This window comes from Anoplophora glabripennis, unplaced genomic scaffold (assembly GCF_000390285.2).
Source record: "Anoplophora glabripennis isolate ALB-LARVAE unplaced genomic scaffold, Agla_2.0 scaffold37, whole genome shotgun sequence".
NCBI classification, from domain to species: Eukaryota; Metazoa; Arthropoda; class Insecta; order Coleoptera; family Cerambycidae; genus Anoplophora; species Anoplophora glabripennis.
The window spans coordinates 1,615,001-1,636,915 of NW_019416243.1; the positions used below are offsets into that span (position 1 = coordinate 1,615,001).

Here is a 21,915-nt window from a genome sequence, read left to right on the forward strand (position 1 = left end):
TTCTGTCAAATAAAAAAAACTATGCCACAAATAAATATCTTCAGACAATAAAGTCTTTAGGGTTTTAGTAGATTTTATGTAAATGTTTCCCTTTAAACCTTTTTTTCTTGTACTTGTTAAATTCTGAAAAAAATATATTATTCACTTTATTTACGATAATTCATGCATTTAAAGTATGTTGGGTTATTCACAATGATGCAATAAAATAGTGCGTCTATAGAAAAAAATTTATTTAAAACTCTACATACGTCAATAAAACATCACAGAAGTCTCCAGTTCATTCATGCTATACAAAAAATGTCTTATAAATATTTATATATCACTTTTGAAAATTACACTACACAGTTATACTGTAGGTATATAAAAATTAAGTAGCCTAACCAATTATAAAAATATATTCTATTAAAAATTATAACACGAATTATTCCGATATCATCCTATCTCAGCAAATATATGTCCACTGAAAATATTCTATGAAATATAATTTATAAATTAATTGCATTTAAGCCAAACGACAAATTGTAAAAATAAAAATTATCTCTGACTAAGAATTTTTAAAGTAGGGGTAAATATTTTAAAAACAATACTAAGTACCGTTTTCTTTAACCACAACAAACCTATACAGATTAATAAAAAAAAACAGCCAAATCAAGCTCACAGAAGTCTTGTGAAGATAAACAGCTATAAAAATTAGCTAGATTTGTCATTACCAGTCTTTTTTAAGATACTTAGGCCAACATTAGCAGCTACGTTTGGCATTGGTATGGCCACCAGTTGGGGCTGGTGCATATTAGGCCCTTGCAACATCCCTACGAACATACCATCAGGAGTCGTGGCGTAGGTCAGCCCTGTAGATGTTTGGAGTAACAGGGGTAGAGCGTGAATCTGAGATGCTGTTGATGGAGTGGAAGGCATTAAGGTAGTAGGAACTGTTGTTTCTACTTCAGGTACCAATAAAGGCACTGATGAAGGGGCAACGGACGCATTGACACTTGTTTCTTTAGAGGAGCTAAGTGTTGGACTTTGTGGAGGCGATTGTGTCTGTATTTGTGAGACAGTAGTTGAGGATGAATTCACACTATTCCTGCTATCATCGATTCTTGGTTTCTTAAAAGCATTTGGTTTCGGAATTTTATTATTTGGGCACGCCGGTTCCCTAGGTAGCAGATGTAGTTGGGGAAAGAATTTGTCTTGGTGTTCCGAATTGTCTTCAACTGCATCATCTTCCTCTTCGCTACTGGTGCTAGGTGTACAAGCAACGCCGTCTTCAGCATCCTGAAACAATAAAAAAATATGAATAGTAACAATATGATTTAAATAAAATAAAATAATAATAACTGCTATCTCAAAAATACGAAAACTGTTAAAGAAAGCAACATATAGAATTACTGAATATGTTAAATGAGTATCAAATTTAGCAACACGTCGAGATTGCTGTAAGCAATAATTTACAATAGTATAGATACAATTGATATAAATAACAACATTTAAAATGTTATTGAAGTTATTGAAATATAAAATTTCAAGGAGGTTACATATAAATATAGTAGTATATGCAGAAAGTTTAGATGTATACCTATACAGTGATATCTAGACTTGTTCATGGTGCAGTAGCCCAGCAGACCATTGCAAAAGAAAAACTGACGAAATGTTAGAAATTGGTCTGTATATCAGCATAATAGAAGTCATGGCGTCTAATGGTACAGCTGCCTTGGAAGTCCGGTTAAATCTACTACCAATTCAAACAGTGATGAAAAGATCATCAAGAATAGCAGCTTGCCAGATCAATTAATATGTTAGTGTAGAAACTAGTTTTAGAAATAAGAAAAATTAACTACCTTTCGAATAAGGAGTCGAGAAGAATGGAATATATTGGGAATATGGAGCCTGGAATGATTAACGGAAGGTTTCAAGATATACAGTGGAACAGAAGCTAGCAGTAGAATTAAAACTCACGTAGTACCGATGTTGTAGCCCAGAAGCCTTCCCATTTGCAATAAGAGCGTGTAACCAGGCTGCCATACAGCCCCTGGGCTCATATTAAACATCAGTTCCAAAATGAACTGGAAGAAGACAGACGATCTTCCAAAAAACTGATTCTAAACAGTTTTCTAGCATCAGAGGCAACATTGACATTCCTGCTCTGTCGCTCAGTGCGCATTTTTCAGATGGATGAAAGAACAACATAATGTACCTATCTATATAAAGACTCGAGACCAGAACAGACTCAAGTGCCAGAGAAGTACTGAATGATCTCTCGCAGAAGAGAACAAAAGAAATGCAGAGTCTAAGCAAATTCAAGCTCTGAGAAATAGTAGAACTTTTAACAGGATGGATTGAAGAAGCATCCATATGTAAGCAAAATATGAAATTAATAGAGGTTTCGATCTGTCGGAGTTGTAACTGGAAAGATAAGTCAGTGTCTGGGACAATGAAAATTAGCCGTCCTTAAATACAAATGAATTAAGAGAAATAACAGACTTTCGGACTTTGAAGAGCAAATCTCATTAATGAAGAAAGAGACAGTGGTAAGCACAATAGACCAGATTTGCCCACAGGATTTACTAAAAGACTGATTCACAGATTAAAAAACTACTGAAATATTCATGTTAAGGCAAATAAAGGCAAGTTCAGTAAATCAAATAGTACTCTAAAAATCTTTAATTTAAATAAGTTTACATACATAGAAAATACAAGTTTGTTATCATTATAATATATTATATGCACTTTTCGTAAGTAATGTATGCTGAGCAGATAAGCACAGGTACAGTGCAACACGTCTATACAAGAAATGACCAGCATTTAAATATTAACACACCATGCAGAATAAAAACATTTACGTACCTTTTACTCTGGCCATGAACATTTTCTATGTACACTAAAAGACAAAATCTCAAAAAAATAGTTTCTCTTCTGAATTATATCCAGGATAAATTTAGTACAATGTATATTGCTATATTTTATATATAGTAACATTCTTCCGCCAATACAAAAAGAGCTCGGAACAAAATAGACATAACAATAAAAAACAGATATATCTACATTGCTTTGAAAAGATAGAAAATGTGAAAACAATGATATTTTTCTGAATATTTTAATAGCTTATAAGCATGTAAGGAAAATAGTTATTTTTTTGTCTGGCGAGGCAGTAAAAGCAGTTTTTATCCGAGATTCTTAATAATTTTTTTCATAGACTTCAAAAATTTGGTTTTGATTCGTTAAATTAATATTTTTGGGTTACTTCACTTTTTAAATTTCATATACGAACGTAAATACTTCACGGACGCATTTACTTCACATCCACTTTTACTTCACGGTCACTATAGTAACCAATAGTCTCACCTCTGTTTTACAAGGTCACACATTTTATTTATTTGTCGTCCGGAAATGAGTTCGAAAACAGCATTTTATAGTTATTTACATGTTTTGCTACAACCATTTAAGGAATTTTTTCCTTGACATGCGCAGTAAGAGTTCTTGTATAAAACAAAATACATTAAAATAATCTGAAACTGGAAACGGTATCAAAATTTCTAATTCATTACCACTAACACTAGTTTCCAAAATTATTTGTGACATACTTAAAATTGTTTTATTTTAAGATTGTACTATTTTCATCTTCACTTTTCTTCACTTCACTTCATTTTTTCACTTTTCATCTTTCAGTGAGTTTTTGCAACTTTATTTAAGTAAAATTTATATACATAATAAATTGTGGTATATATTTTTACAGTGCCCCAAGACAATTAGAACTAGAAAATTTATAAACATTTACATTATATTAAGAATTTTTTTATTGCGATATGATAGTAAAAGCTATAATACATATATAAAAATTTTCGTAGAAAATTCATAAAATTTTTGAGATTTAAAAAAATTTGACTTTAATTTGACAACAAACATTTTGTTATCGAAAACAGTTTTTCAAAATATCAACTGGGTTTTATGTAACACTAAGAATTATTATACTAATTTCTGATTAGCCAAAAACTAATTGTAAATTTATAAAATCGACCTTTTGGAACAAGGGGTTATTAATATAATATTTTTGTCTTAAGAGCGGCAGAAATACCCAATCACATAAAAACAGAAAATATTTATCAAATTGTAGTAAATAATTAATTGTAGTCCAATAATTTAAATAAAAATTGTTGGTAATGAGGTATTAGAAAATCTAAGTTTCCTACCATTTTTAATCTGTACACTTTCTTTCTACGCCGCAACAATAACGGCACAAATAACAAACGAATAAACCGGGTGTTTTTTTAACCTGAAACTTTCAAATTTCTCGAGAATTAAGCACTGTACGAAAAAAATTTCAATGATCAAAATTTAATTTTTCCGCGGGAGAAATACCTTAGTGCTAAAATTTGTCACCCACCCTTTATAGGTGGGGTAACTTTGAAATATTAAATGGGAACCTCCATTTTTTATTGGAGATTCGAATTCTACGGCTAAAAGTACGCAGGATTCATCTGAAATATGACGTTTCTTCCCACCGATGACTAGATAGGTAAATTTCCACAAACTTATTGATTTTAATTGATTTTCATGTTATTTTAGGAGCAAACTGACGATGTTACTGCTTCAGGATTTTATGAGAGACTAGCTACGAGGAGCTTGCATTTTGGTTTTATTGAAGTAAAAACAAAAGAAACGTTGCTTGGAGCTTCTCAAACAAAGTTTTATGAATTTTTAATTTTGAAAATATTGACTTTCTGTATATTTTAAACTGCATGATCTTTGCATATTCTGATTTCTTGATTTTTTCTACAATTTTTGATACCAGTAGCATCTTTCTAGTTTAACTTTTAAACTCTAACCAAACTTCACTTAATTTTGAAAAATGTTAAATTACGTTATTTAGCTTAATTTTCTGTATGTTTGTCCATTCACTGTCTTTACTACTACCCCTTTTTCACTTTTCAAAAAGTCGTTATCTGCTTTTTAAAACTAAACAACTGAAAATTTCTAGGTTCACCGATTCACCGAGAACTTTTAAAGTTTACACCGAAATTTGAACTTGGGTTGAACTCTATATACAGTTTATGAAGTTATGAAGGTCTTTTATACTCTGTACATACTAATTTGGCAGTTCTACAACACTTATAAAACTAGAAATTTACAAATTCTGGCGGTACAATAATCTGTCGACATTTAAATGATCCATGAAACCTTTTACAGTGTCTCAGGTTTAATTCTACAGATACATACTGATCATAGGTATGTAGTACTTTACTTTTATATAAGATTTATTCCATGCTACTTCTTTATGTGTAAAACTCTGTCAACTTCCATTGATAACTTGTCAAAATTCTAATATTTTTTCCAAATGTTAAAACATTACAAAATAGTTCTTTAGTATTCTTTTTAACTTTTTTGTGATGGATGAGTACATTTTAACAATTATTGAATGTGTGAATTCAATTTTACTCACAATTTTGACAGTTGAGACGTTTCATAGAACAATTTTAAGACTTATACTATTACAAACTTATTTTCTATGTAAAAATATCCTACATTTTACTTTATTCTGTATTACGCACCCTTTTTGTGTCAGATTCTACTATACTATAGTTATATTTATTTATTTCAAGAATTTTATATTTTGTTCCCTTTTTTTGGTACGTTTTAATTTATCATACAAACAAATCATAACAATATGTAATATCATAGTGTGTGGAAAAAAGGATTATGTGACCACTTCTTAATAACACCCTGTATGATAATTCATAGGAAAACGAGGTTAAGACTAAAGTTTTAAAAAAATTTCTTGAGATCTCAATGAAATATATAAAAAAGGAATGTTTGATTATATCTCCAATTCAACTGTTATATATTTCTTTCAGATTGCAAGAAAATTTCTTAGTTGTTACCATTTTTGTAGGAAGGTTAAAAAGATATAGGTAGCGGGAAAATTGAATTTGAAACATTAAAATATTAGCTCTTGTATTTTTACTCTATTCCAAGAGTAAGTTATACGAGTACTTATATTAGATACACCCTGTCTATAATTGAAAAAACTAAATTTATGTTAAAGGTAATCAAAACGACAAAATAAAAATATGATTAATAGGTTATTCATTTAATTTAAGTCCACACTACTATCACAAATTATGTAAATAATAAATCTCTCTGTAATATTGGCAGTATGAATGTTCAACAGTTTTAACATTATGAAACAATTTTTCCCGATTCCATAATGGCTGGCATTTTTCTTAATAATTCAATGAACGGTATCTGAACTGGGGTCGACGCAGGTAGTCATTCTCTTAAATCTACGAATGTACTTTATCTTCTATGCTTAGATCCTAATTATACAATATCATTAATTTGGACTGCATACGATTCAGCAATACGTCTGCAATAAGAAATATCACGTTTTCATTATCAATAATCAAACTTACCTTAAAACAAACTTTATTTCTCAAATTTTCAATTAGGTACTGAAAAATTACTTGTCAAGAAACTATTATTATTGTAACCCAGGAACATGCGTCCTTTTTGGGACACTTGGTCAACACGATTTCCTTCACTTATGACTATCGGAGTGCTTGATTAAATATGCTTTCAAATGAATCTATTTTTTTGTATTTTGTTTTAAAGGGACCATTTCCTTTGTTAAAAATATTTTTTTTTAATGTTTTACTATGTACACCTTTAACATTTGTGTTATTTCTTTCTTCGTGTTTTTTTTACTGCAAAAACACAAAATAAACTTAGAAAGAAAGAAATAACTTTAAGAAACAAGTCATTTTAATCAAGCACCCCGAAGGGAACAGAAAACTACTATGACCACGTTGTTGTTCCTAGTTACGTTAAAAGTAGTTTATCCTTAAGACATTTACATTTCTACAGGTAACAATTTACCAGTTAAATTTGCAAAAGGAATAAACTTTTTTGGCGACAAATTTCGAGTATTTCTTATTGCAGAAGCGTTTACACAGGTTCTCAGTATGAGAAATGGAGAAAAATTGAATTTCGGCGACTAGAGCGCCATCTATCATGAATCGAAAAAATGTTTCTGACAAATGCTACGTATTTTTTGACGTAAAATTCAAGTATGCAATAAAACTTGGGATTCTTATTAAAGATGTCAAAGTTACCCCCTTCCCCATCTACAAGGGGTGGGGAAGAGGGACTAATTTTAGTATTAATGTATTTCCTCCGCGGAATGATTAAATTTTAATTGACATTTTTTTCGTAGGGTGCTTATTTTTTCTGGAGATATTAAGAAAGTATCAGGTTAAAAAGAGAACACCCGTTATGTATTTTGAGTTGAGTTCGTACGAATTAGTGAGCAGAAATGCAAGAAACTTATACAGTTTTAAAAACATGGATCGGTCTGCATTCGACTTTCTCGATAATTATGTAAATTGGTCTAATCTAGCGACGTAGGCATCTTAAGTGACATTAAAACAAGTCGTAAGTCAAAGAGAAACACAATGGCAACTCCATAAAGTAATGGAGCACCAGGTACATATATTTCCGCGTTGTGCACCTATAGTCGAGTTCTATTTTTAGTTTAATATGTGAGTACCGGCGTGGAATGCGAATTCAATATATCGCATCGCGGTTGCCGAGCAAAAAATAAGGACGAATCTAAGAAGAGTCGCAGTGAAATTTCCATGAGATAACATAGTTTTTCTGCCGTTCTCCCCATTTGGCGTTAGCCAGTTGCGAGCAGGCAATAACGCTATAATAGGCAACCAAAGCCACGCTGTCTGCGATTTTCCATTGGAATTGTAAAACCCGTCTTTGTCAAATTTGGTATTGAATCCGATGGCGGCACACGCGTAAATCTAAACCCGATGCCGAGCAGAGACTACTAATTACGTGAATTAATTGTTATTTACTTTGCTCATTGTCCTGTACTCTTTGGGGATTTGTATTTATCGATATATTCAGCTAATTTTATTGATGACGTATTAAACGCGGCTATTTGTATTGCTGCCTCTCGGCCAGCATAAGAACTTACTGTTTTATTAACGGTCCGAGTGATGAGAAAAATTTTAAATTATTGCCCGGCATCGGGTACTACGAGCCAAACATATTTAATCAACTTGTTTGCACAAGCTGCAAGGATTTCAGAATAAATATACGGCAGATGAAGCTAAACGAGGTATAAATACTATAAATGAAAGCGTTTCTTCATACATCTTCTACAGATAGAAGTTTATTGCACGAAACAAATGTTTACTGTGGTAATTTTACTATTGTTATAGTACAAACTACCCAAACGTATAAATAAATACTTTCAAAAATTTTACCAAAGCTTATTCTGACCAAAACAAAGCAATTAACCTGATATACGTCAGTACCAAAAAGTTTCTTTAAAATATTTAATAAAGTTTGTCTATTCTGCACTAGTCGAAACAGGTTATCACAGGATACTGGACAAAGTGAATTTTCAGTTTCGGCGAAGAGAAAATTTAGTGAAAATGACGATCATTGCGATCAATATACAGGGTAGCTCATCGAAAACGTACCGCAAGGCATTACAGGGTAGTAAAGAACTTTTCGGCAAAATCCAAAAACAGGTCAAATTTGTTTCTGAGGGGGACAACTTTTGGCTCAAAAAGCATACCAAAATCTTCAACCCCCTAAGTGGGGGTGCTATCCCCTAAATTTTTTCAAATGGGAATGGGGGTCAAGTGGGGGGTCATTAGAAAGGGCTTTTAATTCTCTATACATCGATTCTTACTTTTTGAAAATCGATTCATTATTTTAGAAAATATGCAGCTTTGAAAATACGAACAATATTTTTGACGAGAAATGCGAAAATCGATTTAATTTTACTTCAAAACTTACGGTATTAGTCAAGTAAATGCTGAAAATGTTGTCCGCCAACTTGCATACAATGATACAGGTTGTCTTCAAACCGTTGTCGAACATTCTGGAGCACTTGCGGTGTTACTTCGCGACATACATTAATGATTCGTCCTCGCAGATCTTCCAAGGTATCAGGTGGAGTGCTGTAAACTTTGCTTTTAATGTGCCCCCAGAGAAAGAAATCTAAAGGATTTAAGTCGGGTGACCGAGGGGGCCACTCAATTGCACCTCTTCGTCCTATCCAGCGTCCTGGAAACGTCTCATTTAGGTAATTGCGCACATTGAGCGAGTAATGTGGAGGAGCTCCGTCTTGCTGGAAAATCAGTTCGTGTTCATTGTAAGCAGGGTCGTCCTCTATGATATTTGTTAGAGCTGGGTCGATGACATTTTGTAGTAAATCCAAGTACATATCGCCTGTCAAATTTCCAGGAAGGAAAAAAGGACCTACAATGGAATTTCCAAAAATACCTGCCCATACATTCAACTTCTGGGGGTGTTGGGAGTGTGTCTCATGGAAAATCCTTGGATTGGTATCAGCCCAGTAACGACAATTATGGCGATTCACTAAACCATTCAAGAAGAACGTACACTCGTCCGAAAAACACACATTAAAGAGGAAATTATCGTTTATCGCTCGTTCAGTCATTATTTCGCAAAATTGCAAACGACGATCAAAATCGTCTTCATTTAGCTCTTGCACTAGCCGAATCTTATAAGGATGGAATTTGTATTTTTTTAATATTCGTTGGACACTTGTACGACTCACTCCTGTCGCAGTAGCCAATTGCATTGTACTCAGCGTACTATCCATTGCCACTTGCCCCAATACCGCTATTTCCGTAGGTTCATTTAGTACCGGATTTTCAACCTGCCTCTTTTTGTTATGAACGGAGCCAGTTTCGCGAAATTTGGCCACCAATTCGCGAACAATTTTTCCAGACGCATGTTTCTCAGGATGCCGTTGGTTGAACAGTTCGGCGACCCGATTTCCGCATTCATTGTTTTTGAAAAAAAGCTCAATAATTTCTACTCTTTCTGGAATTGAGTACACCATAATTAATCAATTTAAAAGACTCGGCAGTATTGGTACTCTTCAACTACAAGTCACAAGACAGTTATCTAGCAACTTCTTGTGGCCTATCTAAATACGAAACAAAAAGCGGACAATTTTTTGCTCACCAAAATCAGGCTAAAGAATTCGCAAATCAGAAAAAAAAAAAGAATTCTTTTGAAGGAATTTACCAAGCTAATACCGTAAGTTTTGAAGTAAAATTAAATCGATTTTCGCATTTCTCGTCAAAAATATTGTTCGTATTTTCAAAGCTGCATATTTTCTAAAATAATGGATCGATTTTCAAAAAGTAAGAATCGATGTATAGAGAATTAAAAGCCCTTTCTAATGACCCCCCACTTGACCCCCATTCCCATTTAAAAAAATTTGGGGGATGGCACCCCCACTTAGGGGGTTGAAGATTTTGCTATGCTTTTTGCGCCAAAAGTTGTCACCCTAAGAAGCAAACTTTACCTGTTTTTGGATTTTGCCGAAAAGTTCATTACTACCCTGTAATGCCTTGCGGTACGTTTTCGATGGGCTACCCTGTATTTAACTTTTAGCTTAATAATTTTCAGGTAGACAAATAGCGCTCAAATGATAGAAAAGAAGTTTAAGATCACGAATTCGTGCTTGAATGGCCATGTTGATAACAACTCGTCTACATTACGTTCGTAATCGTCGAACACTGTAAGAAAAATTGGACTTATTTTCACTCATTAATGTATCAATTTCTGTCCATCCAATTGAGTGAAATTTTCCTCTATTAGTATGAGTAGGTACAACTAAAATTTTATGAGTGAAACTATCAATTTTAGTTCAAATACTTATTAATAAACAATTATGAAAATGTCTAATATTGACTGAAAATGTACTCAATAATTTTACTGAGAGATTTATTTACAGTGAAACTGGACGGCCAGACTGTGGAGAAATGTGTTTACAGACAAATTTCGCTTTTCACTGTTTGGGAATGATCCGAATTTGCCATCGTAGATAAGAGCGTTTTGTAGCAAATCATGTTGGAGGATATCCGTTATGGTATGGAATGGAATATCAATGAACCATCGAACAGATCTAGTGATTCTTCCACCCGCAGGATTAACAGCGGTACGTTACATAAATGAAGTTCTGCGTGATTCCAATGCGTCGACAAATGGGCCGTGACTTCACCTTCACACTATAGAGTTACTGCCTCATCCCGCTAACAGCCCAGATCTCAATCGTATTGAGCACGTGTGGGACATGATGGGTAGAAGATTACATAGCTTGGAGAGGCCTCCTGCTAACCTCCGAGAGCTTGAGAGAGCTCTAAATGAAATCTAGCACGAGATACCTCACGATTCAATCAGAGCGTGCATTGATAAGCAAGAACGTTTAGGAGAGGTTATCCGACGCCGAGGTGGCAATACATGGTAGTGAATGCCTTTAACACTTATCCGATTTGACATTAGGTACACAGAGTTTAGAGTCAGAAAATTTGACACATGGTTTACATAATTAGCCCTTTTCAGTTACAAAATGATGCGTAAAATCCCACCAGCTGCCACCAGCAGCTTTCTCACGGACGTATTGTGCAAAACCGTACATCATATCAACTTCGACGTCACCTGTTACATGGGTGTTGTATAATAATGAAAACGTAATATTGACAGTTGGCAGAAGGAAGCGCAAAAAAGCAAACGCCTAAGTGGGGAATTCTGGAAGGAAGCCTAGGCAGTCGAGGTGAGAACAGTGTGGAGATGGGAGTAAGACGATCGGCGGGCAGTGTGACAAAATAGTGAAAAATTAAAAGTGTTTAACCGGTATTAATTAGCAGTTATTAACGATTGCTCATTATTTATTACATGTTAAAATATGTATATTGTCGTGATATTGCAAAAACAACTCATTTGTTTCACATTTAACTTATTTTATCATGATTACGTTGTTCTTTGATTTCTTGTGCTCACTTTATGTCATACGCATGTAAGAGCTTTGTTGAATTTACCAACATTTTCGCCCATGATATTAAATACAAAAAAAGAATTGATAAAACAGATCTTCCGAAATCTCAACTCATAGCTGGATTGCCTCTCGTATGGGACTCCAGTACCTTACCTATTATTATTATTATTGTTGTTATTATTGTTGTTGTTCTTCCGAAATCTCAACTCATAGCTGGATTGCCTCCCGTATGGGACTCCAGTACCTTACCTATTATTATTATTGTTGTTATTATTGTTATTGTTGTTGTCGTTATTATTATAACCTCATCAGTTTTACTTGGCAGTGTGTATGTCTAATTTGAGTGAGATGACATTTAGTGAGAAATTAAATAAGTCGAGCGTTATTTATCATTAGCAAAGGATCTTAATTTATGCCTTTGGTTAGCGGTTGTTTTGTATTTATATTTGGGTAGTTAGAGCAACGATCGTGGGTTTCTCTGCCATGCTCTTTCCCCACAGAAGCTCTAGCTGAGCCTGGCACTCTCATTTTATGTTAAATTGTTGTTAATGTTTTTGTTGTTCTTTCTATTTGTCACATGTTTAATTTGAAGACAGTTGTACGTAAATAATAAAGTTAGGTGTATTTACTCTGCTTTTGTTTTATAAGATTAAACCATACTTCCCCTCTTTAAAGTTAGTAACCAGCGCCTTCCGGTCAATTAAAAATAGATGTATACAAAGTAGGTAGTCCTTATGATGATCACATATTTTTGGACACAATTACGTGTTTTTTTCGATCGAACCTGGGGTTGTATACTACAGTATAGAGTAATTCTGATGCTGGCAGTATTCGTTAAAAACGTATGAATAAGTAGCATAACTCGATAAAAAAAAAATCTAGGCTTGATTTTTTTTGAAATTGCTTTTTAGAAAATGCACTCAAATTTTTTAAGAAAAAAAAATTTATATTATATATAATTTATTTAGTAGGACCCGGAGGCCCAGTATCGACTCGCATCTATTTCGCATAGATATTTACTTACAAAATGAAAAAAAAATCGTCTTGGTATAATGAAAATCGACGGAGCTTGTGCATTAGAAGAATGGCAAAATTTTGAAAATTTTTGTTATGATTTTGTTGCGTTTAGTTTATTTTAGTTTCCTTCAGGCTCTTGAAGCAGCCCAAAAAAATGCCAATTTCTTTTATTTTAAATGACTTTAAAATCGTTAACACTAAAAAAAAGATGAAAATGTATCAATATAAATTGTATATCTTATTTTAGTTAATTCTGTATAATAAATGTAACAGTATAATTTATACATTATAGTTTTTACATTACACCAGCTCATTATTTTTTAAAAAATCACACAGCTTAAGAAACAGCAAAAATATTTGCATATTACGCAACGGACTGAAACAAATGTACATAAACATATTATATGCCAGCCATTTTTTTGACAAAACCCCGTCAACTGTGTTCTCGTTTGAAATCGTTCCATTCAATACGACCATTAATGATTTATATTCATATGTTCTCTTAACAATGCGTTCGTATGACAATGGATTAGATATATCAAACGAAATTAATAATAAATAAACAATTACTAGTAGATATACCGCCCACCTTGAAAACGGAAAGAAATGTACTAATAGCAAACGTTTAATAAATAACGACAGGCGTATAGACGTAGGCGATGGCAAAGAAATATCTACTTCATAGTTAACATTCGTTAAGGTACTTAATTTCAAAGTACCATTACTTTAGGATGTGGAAAAGTGGTCGCTGTAAAAGTCACCAATTTAATGTCCGATATCCGACAATAGAAATTAACTTTACAATCTTAAGTGTAGCTAAAATTCTCCTGACATTAATGACCATTAATATGGTATTTATTGTTAAAGGACGAAAGACAAAGGAAATTGGAAACTTATCAATTGGCGCTGCAAAAATTATATCGAAAATTTACTAATCCTACAAATTTTGGAATAAAAACTATTTTGCGTACAAATATGTTCATTATAATAGAAATGAGGACATATCGGGTTTTTTATACTCATGAAAAGCAAAAGAGATACTGAACAATTAGGAAAATTAATTAAACAAATATAAACGGTAATATATTGGCCTGCGGCAGAAGAGAAAGCAAGAAAAAAGGAATGTAAAGAAAGATATTTATGTAAGACATTTATTATTATTATTAAACTGATGAAATAAGCAGAGACCTAAACAAAGACTGAGGATGATAAAATATTTATAACTAAATCAAAAATACTAAATAATTATACATACAATACAAACAGTTAATACAAATACTTATGATTATACAAATACACATGAAAAGTTGTAAAAAAAACAAAACAAATACAGTTAAATATACAATTAAACACACTTAAATTAGAGTTCACAAGCTTTGAATACAGCATAATTTTTCTTAAACAAACCTACAGATGGCGCGGTCACAATGTCACTGCGCAGATGGTTATACGAATTAAATACTCTGAGAAAAAAAAATTGTCTAATTAATATTTTGAAGTTTTCTTTGAGTAGTTTGAACGGATGGTCCTTTAGACAAGGCGAAAACCTCGCATTCGTGGGAGAAATTTTCCGACTCGATTTTTCTGCATATTCAGATTCGTGAGATGTTCCTTAACATGAATCAAGATGATGCCGGCCGGATATCTGGTGCCCATTTGTTTAAACAAACTTTTTTAAGACAAATTGTAAGAATTGGTTTTGTCACTCCGGAAAATCCGGATTTTTTTTAGGTTTCTTGGCACATTATAAACAAAACAGTTTCTATGCACTATGCCTCTAAAATTGATAGTTTTAAAGTTATAAACAATTTAAGTTAAAATGCGAAAATGACGATTTTCAACGGCCGATTTCCGGGTTAAAAATTGTTATTTTTGATGTTGCCAGGTACCTAAATTAAAGTTTAAACATCCCCCTACGAAATGCTGAAGAGTTTTTGGGACTCGCATTATTTTAACGCCTTGTTTTTTAATTGTTTCGTCTAGCGGCTTCAGCTCATGTTCTTTGAATTTAGCATTCTAAGTACTATTTACTCATAAAATAATGTAAAAATTGATTATTTAATTTTCATAATTCATAATAATTTTATTTAATTAATTCAAAATTGTACGAATAGAGTGCAGAAAAAAATAAAAGGGCAATAGTATCGAATACGTTTGATTTTATTAAAGAACATTTATTTAATACTGCATATTATTATCACACATTTATTCAATCATAAGAATTCTCACAATGTTCTATGTTACAACCACATAAAGGTATACAAGTGACATAGTTTTTCCTACAAGAACAAGCTTTAGTCTTACAGTTTTTTGTACATTTATATTGTTTAACTAAGTCTTTGGGTAATGGATCTTTGGAAATAATAATAATAAGCTGAAGCCGCTAGACGAAATAGCGAATCCGCGTATGAGAGAGGTTCGCGCGCGGCTCATAGCGCTTTATTAATAACAATTAAAAACAAGGCTTTAGAATAATGCGAATCCCAAAAACTCTTCAGCATCGTGTAAGGGGATGTTTAAACTTTAATTTAGGTATCTGGCAACATCAAAAATAACAATTTTTAACCTCGAAATCGGCCGTTGAAAATCGTCATTTTCGCATGTTTATCAACTTAAATTGTTTATAACTTTAAAACTATCAATTTTAGAGGCATAGTGCATAGAAACTTTTTTGTTTATAATGTGCCAAAACCCCTAAAAAAAATTACAATTTGTTTTAAAAAAGTTTGTTTAAACAAATGGGCACCAGATTTCCGGCCGGCATCATCTTTATTCATGTTAAGGAACATCGCACGAATCTGAATATGCAAAAAAATCGAGTCGGAAAATTTCTCCCACGAATGCGAGGTTTTCGCCTTGTCTACTTTGTTCAGATAGATGTGGAAGATTTAGTGATACACCTGATAAGATTTATTTTTCAAAACGGTTGCCTGGTGGCTTTTTGTTGAACATTTTCCAATAGTTTATATCTTTAATCAAATGTGGTGACCATATTACATTGGCATATTCTAATGTCATCCTCATATGCATCCTCTCGGGAGAGGGATTCTGGAATATTTTAAATACTAAGTATGATTTTAAGTTAGCTTTTTAACAACTTTGGAAATATGGAAAAACCAAAATTTAGCACAATTTCACTCAATTTTTGCACCAATGGCTTTAGTACTTCTTGTCTAGGTTATAACAGTTTATTCTTTCTCACCACTCAATAATTTCTGTTAAATCTTTCTGGAGTCAATACAGCCTTCATGGTTCTACACTTCTTTACGGCATATATCATTAATAAACCTAATAAATAGTAGTGAATCAAGAACTGAACTCTGATGTACACGGAAAATATTGCAACAATTTCAACCTGTGTTTAAGGATATTCAGATCAATATCGGTATACTAATTATTTAACGCTATTTTAAATCATATTGTTGCTATCGTCTCAGTAATCAATAAAAAAGCAATGTCTTTAACGACCTTAAACAAAAAACCGTTCCGCTTATATACAATTCTTAAACATATTAAAGCAGAATTCAATTTAAAATTAAAAAAATAGACGAAACTTCTTGGAAGCCATTTTTTCTCCTATTATGTAAGTCGTTATCTATGCCATCAACACTGTTCCTTATTAAATAAATTATGTTGCAACGTTTTATTAAATTTAGAGGTCATTGGGTGATAGTGACTTTTGAGAACAATCGGCTGTTTATATTTTTTAAACGAGGTTTTACATGTTTCAATTTTCCTCGCCCAATTTGTCAAAATGAGGAACAAATTGACCATAAAATTTTATATTGTTATTCAAAGTAGGGGCAATCGCCGGCTCACTGGTAATTTAAAAAATAATACCTACATTAAAAATTTACAGAATAGCTACTTCAATGCGATTTAACACACTTATTGTTTTCAAAACGAAATACCTCCGACGTTCTTGGAATGTCCTGAAAAACTAATCGATATCTAGTCAAAATTGTCGATTTTGGTAAAATAATGTTGATAAGTTAAACTTCCACATTTTGTAGCTAAAAGTAGTAAAATAGTTTAGTAGAATGATGGTATGGTATGATGGTATGGGTTTTTAAAAGAATGTCAAAATGCTGAAATTTAATAATAATGTATCGTGGCTAAATTTTGTATTGATTGTCCAGAGTAGTCAGTCACAGAGAGCTAGCAACCAGAGTAAGAGTTAATTTCTTGAAGGTTTGATATATTTATTTTAATGATTTCAATTTGGACAGAGAGTTTTACTTTACGTGGTCAGTTACTCGTTTACGGAATTGTTTCTTTAGCATACTTAGATTTGGTGACAAGTTCAATTGAGGAGAATATAGCATATTTGTCTTCAACTTTAAGTTTAAGAATGAACAATATCCATTTATTTGGAATGTGAGTAATTAATCAATGTGCACTTATTGTTTAAAATATCACGGTACAATAATTCTTACCGAAAATGATAACTTCGATAAGATTTCTATTTTTAATTTAAGAAAAAAGTTCCCCATTGAAGTTGTAAGATTTTAGGATTTAAAAAAAATCATTTTTGGAAAAAAACATCGCATATGTGTAAATTACAGTCTGCTAGTTCACATTTTCCAATTTTCTCGAAAACAATGGGTTCTATCAAAAAAAGAATACCTTTTCATTGAATGAAAACTTCGGTCAAACTAGCCAAAACTTTTCAAAACACAAATGATATTTTATCAAAAAATGTTGTGAATCTATAAAATCTTTTGATTTATTTCTCACGTAACTATCACTTACCATCACATTGCCACTTGTCAGATCGTACCTCTTTCTATATAAAAGAATTGTTTTCATCTAGGATTCTATATTTAATATCAGTGTTTTTAAGTTACTGTTGAGAATCAATAATTTAGTCTACAAATCAAAAGTTAGATTGAAATGTTTGCTATAAGCAAGAAGCTACAACAGAAATAGATTCGAATATTGAGAAATTTACTTCAGTCAATACAAGAAATATTAAAAAAAGCAACATGGTTGCAATTCAAAGAGTTTTGTGTGTTAGAATCAACCATTTCAATGGGGAGAATTGCCCGTATTTTAAAAGATTGGGCGAGGAATATGCGAAAAATGGAAGATAATTTACCGTATGGTGACAAACTGTTTTATGGAAATATAAAGGAGATTTTGGAATTATGACATATCCATTTGATAGCGTGAATTTCAATCTCCAAGAAATGCTGCTCGTCAAATATTGCAAACTGTTTTGTAAAAGTTCAAAAAAGTTCGTCGGCTTTCATCTACAAATAAATGATTTCTAAAAATTTTGCAATGTTATGATAAAAATACACAAGGTCTTTAAAAGAAAAATTCCCATTTATATACTATAGGCTGGCCTTTTTTTAAGAAGAAAAGTTCTATGGTAGCACAAATATATACACAATTGAATACAACCCCATATTTTCTATAATGTACCAATAAGAGAACCACAAGTTAATTTACACTGAATGACTGAAATTGCTCATTGCTAATGAACATATTTGCACCTTTTTATTATCTAATTTATTATCTATTATTCTACATTGTATAGAAAAAATAGTTACTTTGAGATGTCCATAGTTTTCTTTTTTTCTTACACCAAATCCAGAATAGCATAAAATATATGATACAAAAACATCTCAGTTAGTAAGAATGATATCTCGAAACAGGTCTTCATTGAGAAGAGTCTAAATTCACAAATCATTATCATCAAACAACTACTGTAAGCTATTTACCCAAAGCTGGAGTAAATGAAAGTTAAATATTAAACATAACAGAACACTAAAATGTCAATTCAATAAAATCTAATTTACAACGATATAAATTATAAATAGTTTAATAAAGAAGTAGTTTAGTTATTTTGAACCATAGCTTCAAGCAATATAATTTCTGACAAAAGTTCAACTATAAATTTTAATAGTTGCAGGTATACTTTTTAATATTGAATAAACAAAAGTTACAAGTTGCGTTTGAAGACGTTTTCGAAGGCCGATAATTCTGGATTAGCGTAAATTATTGATAATTTGCTCTAATTATTATCGCCCAATTTCAATTTCATTGATTCAAGACAATGACGAGACTATTTCATTGTTCAAATGTCAATTTTGATAAGAATAACATTTTCTATGTAATTTTACGAAAATTCCAGTGGCGTAGAATCATTGGCTTAAAAAAATACGATACCCCTGAATCTTCGACTCTGAATTATTAGGTAATATCCTGTATCAAATTTAAATTCATTTAGTCGACCCTTTTGCAAATTTTATACAGAATCAGATTTTTAATGTATTCTTTATTTTTGAAGTACATACTCTGCTTTTACATTTTCGACACTTTTTTTAACACCCTATAGGACAATTTTTTATTAGACATTATGTCTACTTGCTATCGCCAAAGTTTATAACAATTATTAATTTATAAAGGGGTGTCCAAAATATTGTAATTTAACCAAACTTACCTATATACAAAGTTGTACCCCTGAGGAGTTATTAGCCCCCAAGATGGGGCCCTAAATTTCGAAAAAAATTAATATCTCTGCAACACCTTACCGCAGAAGAACCAAATTTGGTACATGATTTAGGTTTATTACTTCTTTGACTATGATTTAAAGTTAATTGAAGCACTAAAAGGTGTTCAATGGGGATGACTCACCCCTAAATTTGTACCGAACTTTTTTCATTGACCGAATTGAAAAATAGTAATATTAATTCACAGCAGAATTTAATTTACAAAAATTTTTTTACTCTTGTTAAATTTTAAAAAACTTTATGGTTTTCAAGAAAAAACGTATTAACTGAAACAAGATATTAACAGTGTTTATTAGAAAATAATCGAAAAGTCAGTAGTAAGCAATGAATTTATTTTTCAAACTTGTCAGTTAGTAATAAAATAATTATTTTATTTCAACAATTGCCTCTAATTGTTGTTGAAAAAATATAAATTATTATTTTTATTATTTATTTGTGTTTTTACTTAATACAAAATTCGCTTATTTAAAAGAGACCTAGGTACTTGTTTCTTTTTGTAGAATTAGGAGATAAAAATTGAAGTAAGTAAAAATTTATTTGGCCAATTGTCAAAGCCGACTACTGACTTTTTACATATTTTTTCGAAATTTAGGGCCCCACTTTGGGGGCTAATAACTCCTCAGGGGTACAATTTTGTATATAGGCAATCTTGGAGTTTGGTTAAACTACAATATTTTGGACACCCCTACATGCACCTGCTCTGCGTCGATTCCTATGAGGACACCCTGTACATCAGATAATTCTAAAAATAGTTCATACCGAAAATTGTAATCAAATTCAGGTAACCTAATTTAACGACTCGGAATATCCGAAGAACCTTTTGGCCGACTTTCTCCGGTAGCAGAGATCGCGAGCCATAAATATGTATATAAGACAACACGGGCCTTAATTATTCATTATGCCCGCATCATTGGGGTATCGGCGGTAGTATTAAACTGCAGTAGAACGCATATTTGACACGGCGAGGGTAATATTATGGGCTGCCGCGCGTCGCGGTAGCGGCCGATATTTTCATGGATGATTGACTCTTCGGGGCCAGCTGCAGCTCCTGCGCCACAAGACAAGAAATAATTTGTAATGCCTCGTGACACGTGCCAATTTTTTTCGGAAACGGTGTTCTTGCGTTAATAAATGCCAAGTGGCTGCTTTATGTATCGGCCGTAGGAGATGGTATAATACAGATATTGTTTTTGCGGCGCATGACACGCGGTTATTTTGAAATTGCCACCATAAATTTTTTCGCAAACGCCGGATAACTGACATATTCATTGTTGTGCGGCACAGAACTTGCCTTGCGCTTTCCTTTCACTTATTCCTATTTTAGAACTAAGTTCTCGAACTGGAGAGGAGGTTCAAAGGTGAAAAGAGGTTTTATACAGGGTGTTCCAGACAATGACATTTATATACTTTATTGGAAGATAGATAACACTCAATTCTCACAAGATTTCATTGAATTCTACACAGTTGCAAGGTATTCTTTTGTTATTTTAACATTTTAACTCAATTTGGACTAGGGCTTCTTGATATTCGATAAAAATATCAATATCGTATCGATATCGAATCGATTTTCGATACGATATCGATTCAATATTATCTTTGCAAGAATACGATATTAACTTTTAAAATATTGACTATAATTATTGTATCGTCAATAATGTGCTGTCAATAATATCGAATAGTATTGATCTCGACAAAAGCGCGATCGCACAAAATGAATATACAGGGTGTTTTTGAATGGAATAGCATAAATGATACCAGTGAATCTACATTTCAAAAGAACACGATCTGCAAAAAATCGCCTATGTAAAATGTTCACCCCTGAAAAGATATTGGAAATCAAAATTTCCAAAAAAATTATGGAAATTGCCTGTAATTTGAAAACCGAACTAGGTACAAATAACAAATTTTTTACAGGTTGTTTACTAATACAGATGCGAGTTTTCAACTATTTTTCGAAAATTTTAACCCCTCGAAAGGGGTTAAAATATAACTTTTATATTTCGTAAAAACTCGATATCCAAAAATACGCATTAGATAAACTGGTTCTTTTAGAAACTTTTACCTCTCTAGCAATTTTCCTTTAAAACTTTTCGTTTATTAATAAAAAAATAAAATGTATTACCATTCACCTCACACCGTATATGATTGCAATCAATCAAAGAAAAACTAAGTGTGCTGCTGTCATGCCAGTTGTCACAATTAACTCTTCTGTAAGTTGTCACTGTTATCAGCTAAATACTTTTTGGGTGTAAATTAACAAGAATTATGCCAAATTTTACTAATGATGAATATGTGGACATGCTACAAGTGTTTTTTTCTACGATCGTGCAAAATTTACTACTTATTGCACTACCTACTGTGCCAAAAGTTTAACTTTTTTTACAGTAGTACAAAAAAAATATTGATTACAAGTTTAATCTAAGCATATCCATAAGTACCTAACGTCTGACATTGACAATTTGCGCAATTAATTTCCAGTTGTCAGTTAAAATTTTAATATTATGTAAAATACTGTTAAATAAAATTTGAAATAAAAACAATCGTAGAAAA

The 21,915-nt window shown here is 32.1% G+C and overlaps 1 protein-coding gene across 2 annotated transcripts in view; it reads right to left on the reverse strand.

Moving 5' to 3' along the window:
* Positions 1-21,915, reverse strand: part of LOC108913469 (serum response factor homolog) — a 229,385-nt gene that overhangs the window by 12,215 nt on the left and 195,255 nt on the right. The window contains exon 4 of one of the 2 annotated variants that reach the window (XM_018719032.2): positions 238-1,275. The exons of the other annotated variant lie outside the window; for it this stretch is intronic. Coding sequence (XP_018574548.1) covers positions 691-1,275 — 585 coding nt within the window. The 3' untranslated portion in view covers positions 238-690. Of the gene's footprint in view, positions 1-237; positions 1,276-21,915 lie in introns of those variants that run through there. 2 annotated transcript variants of the gene reach the window in all.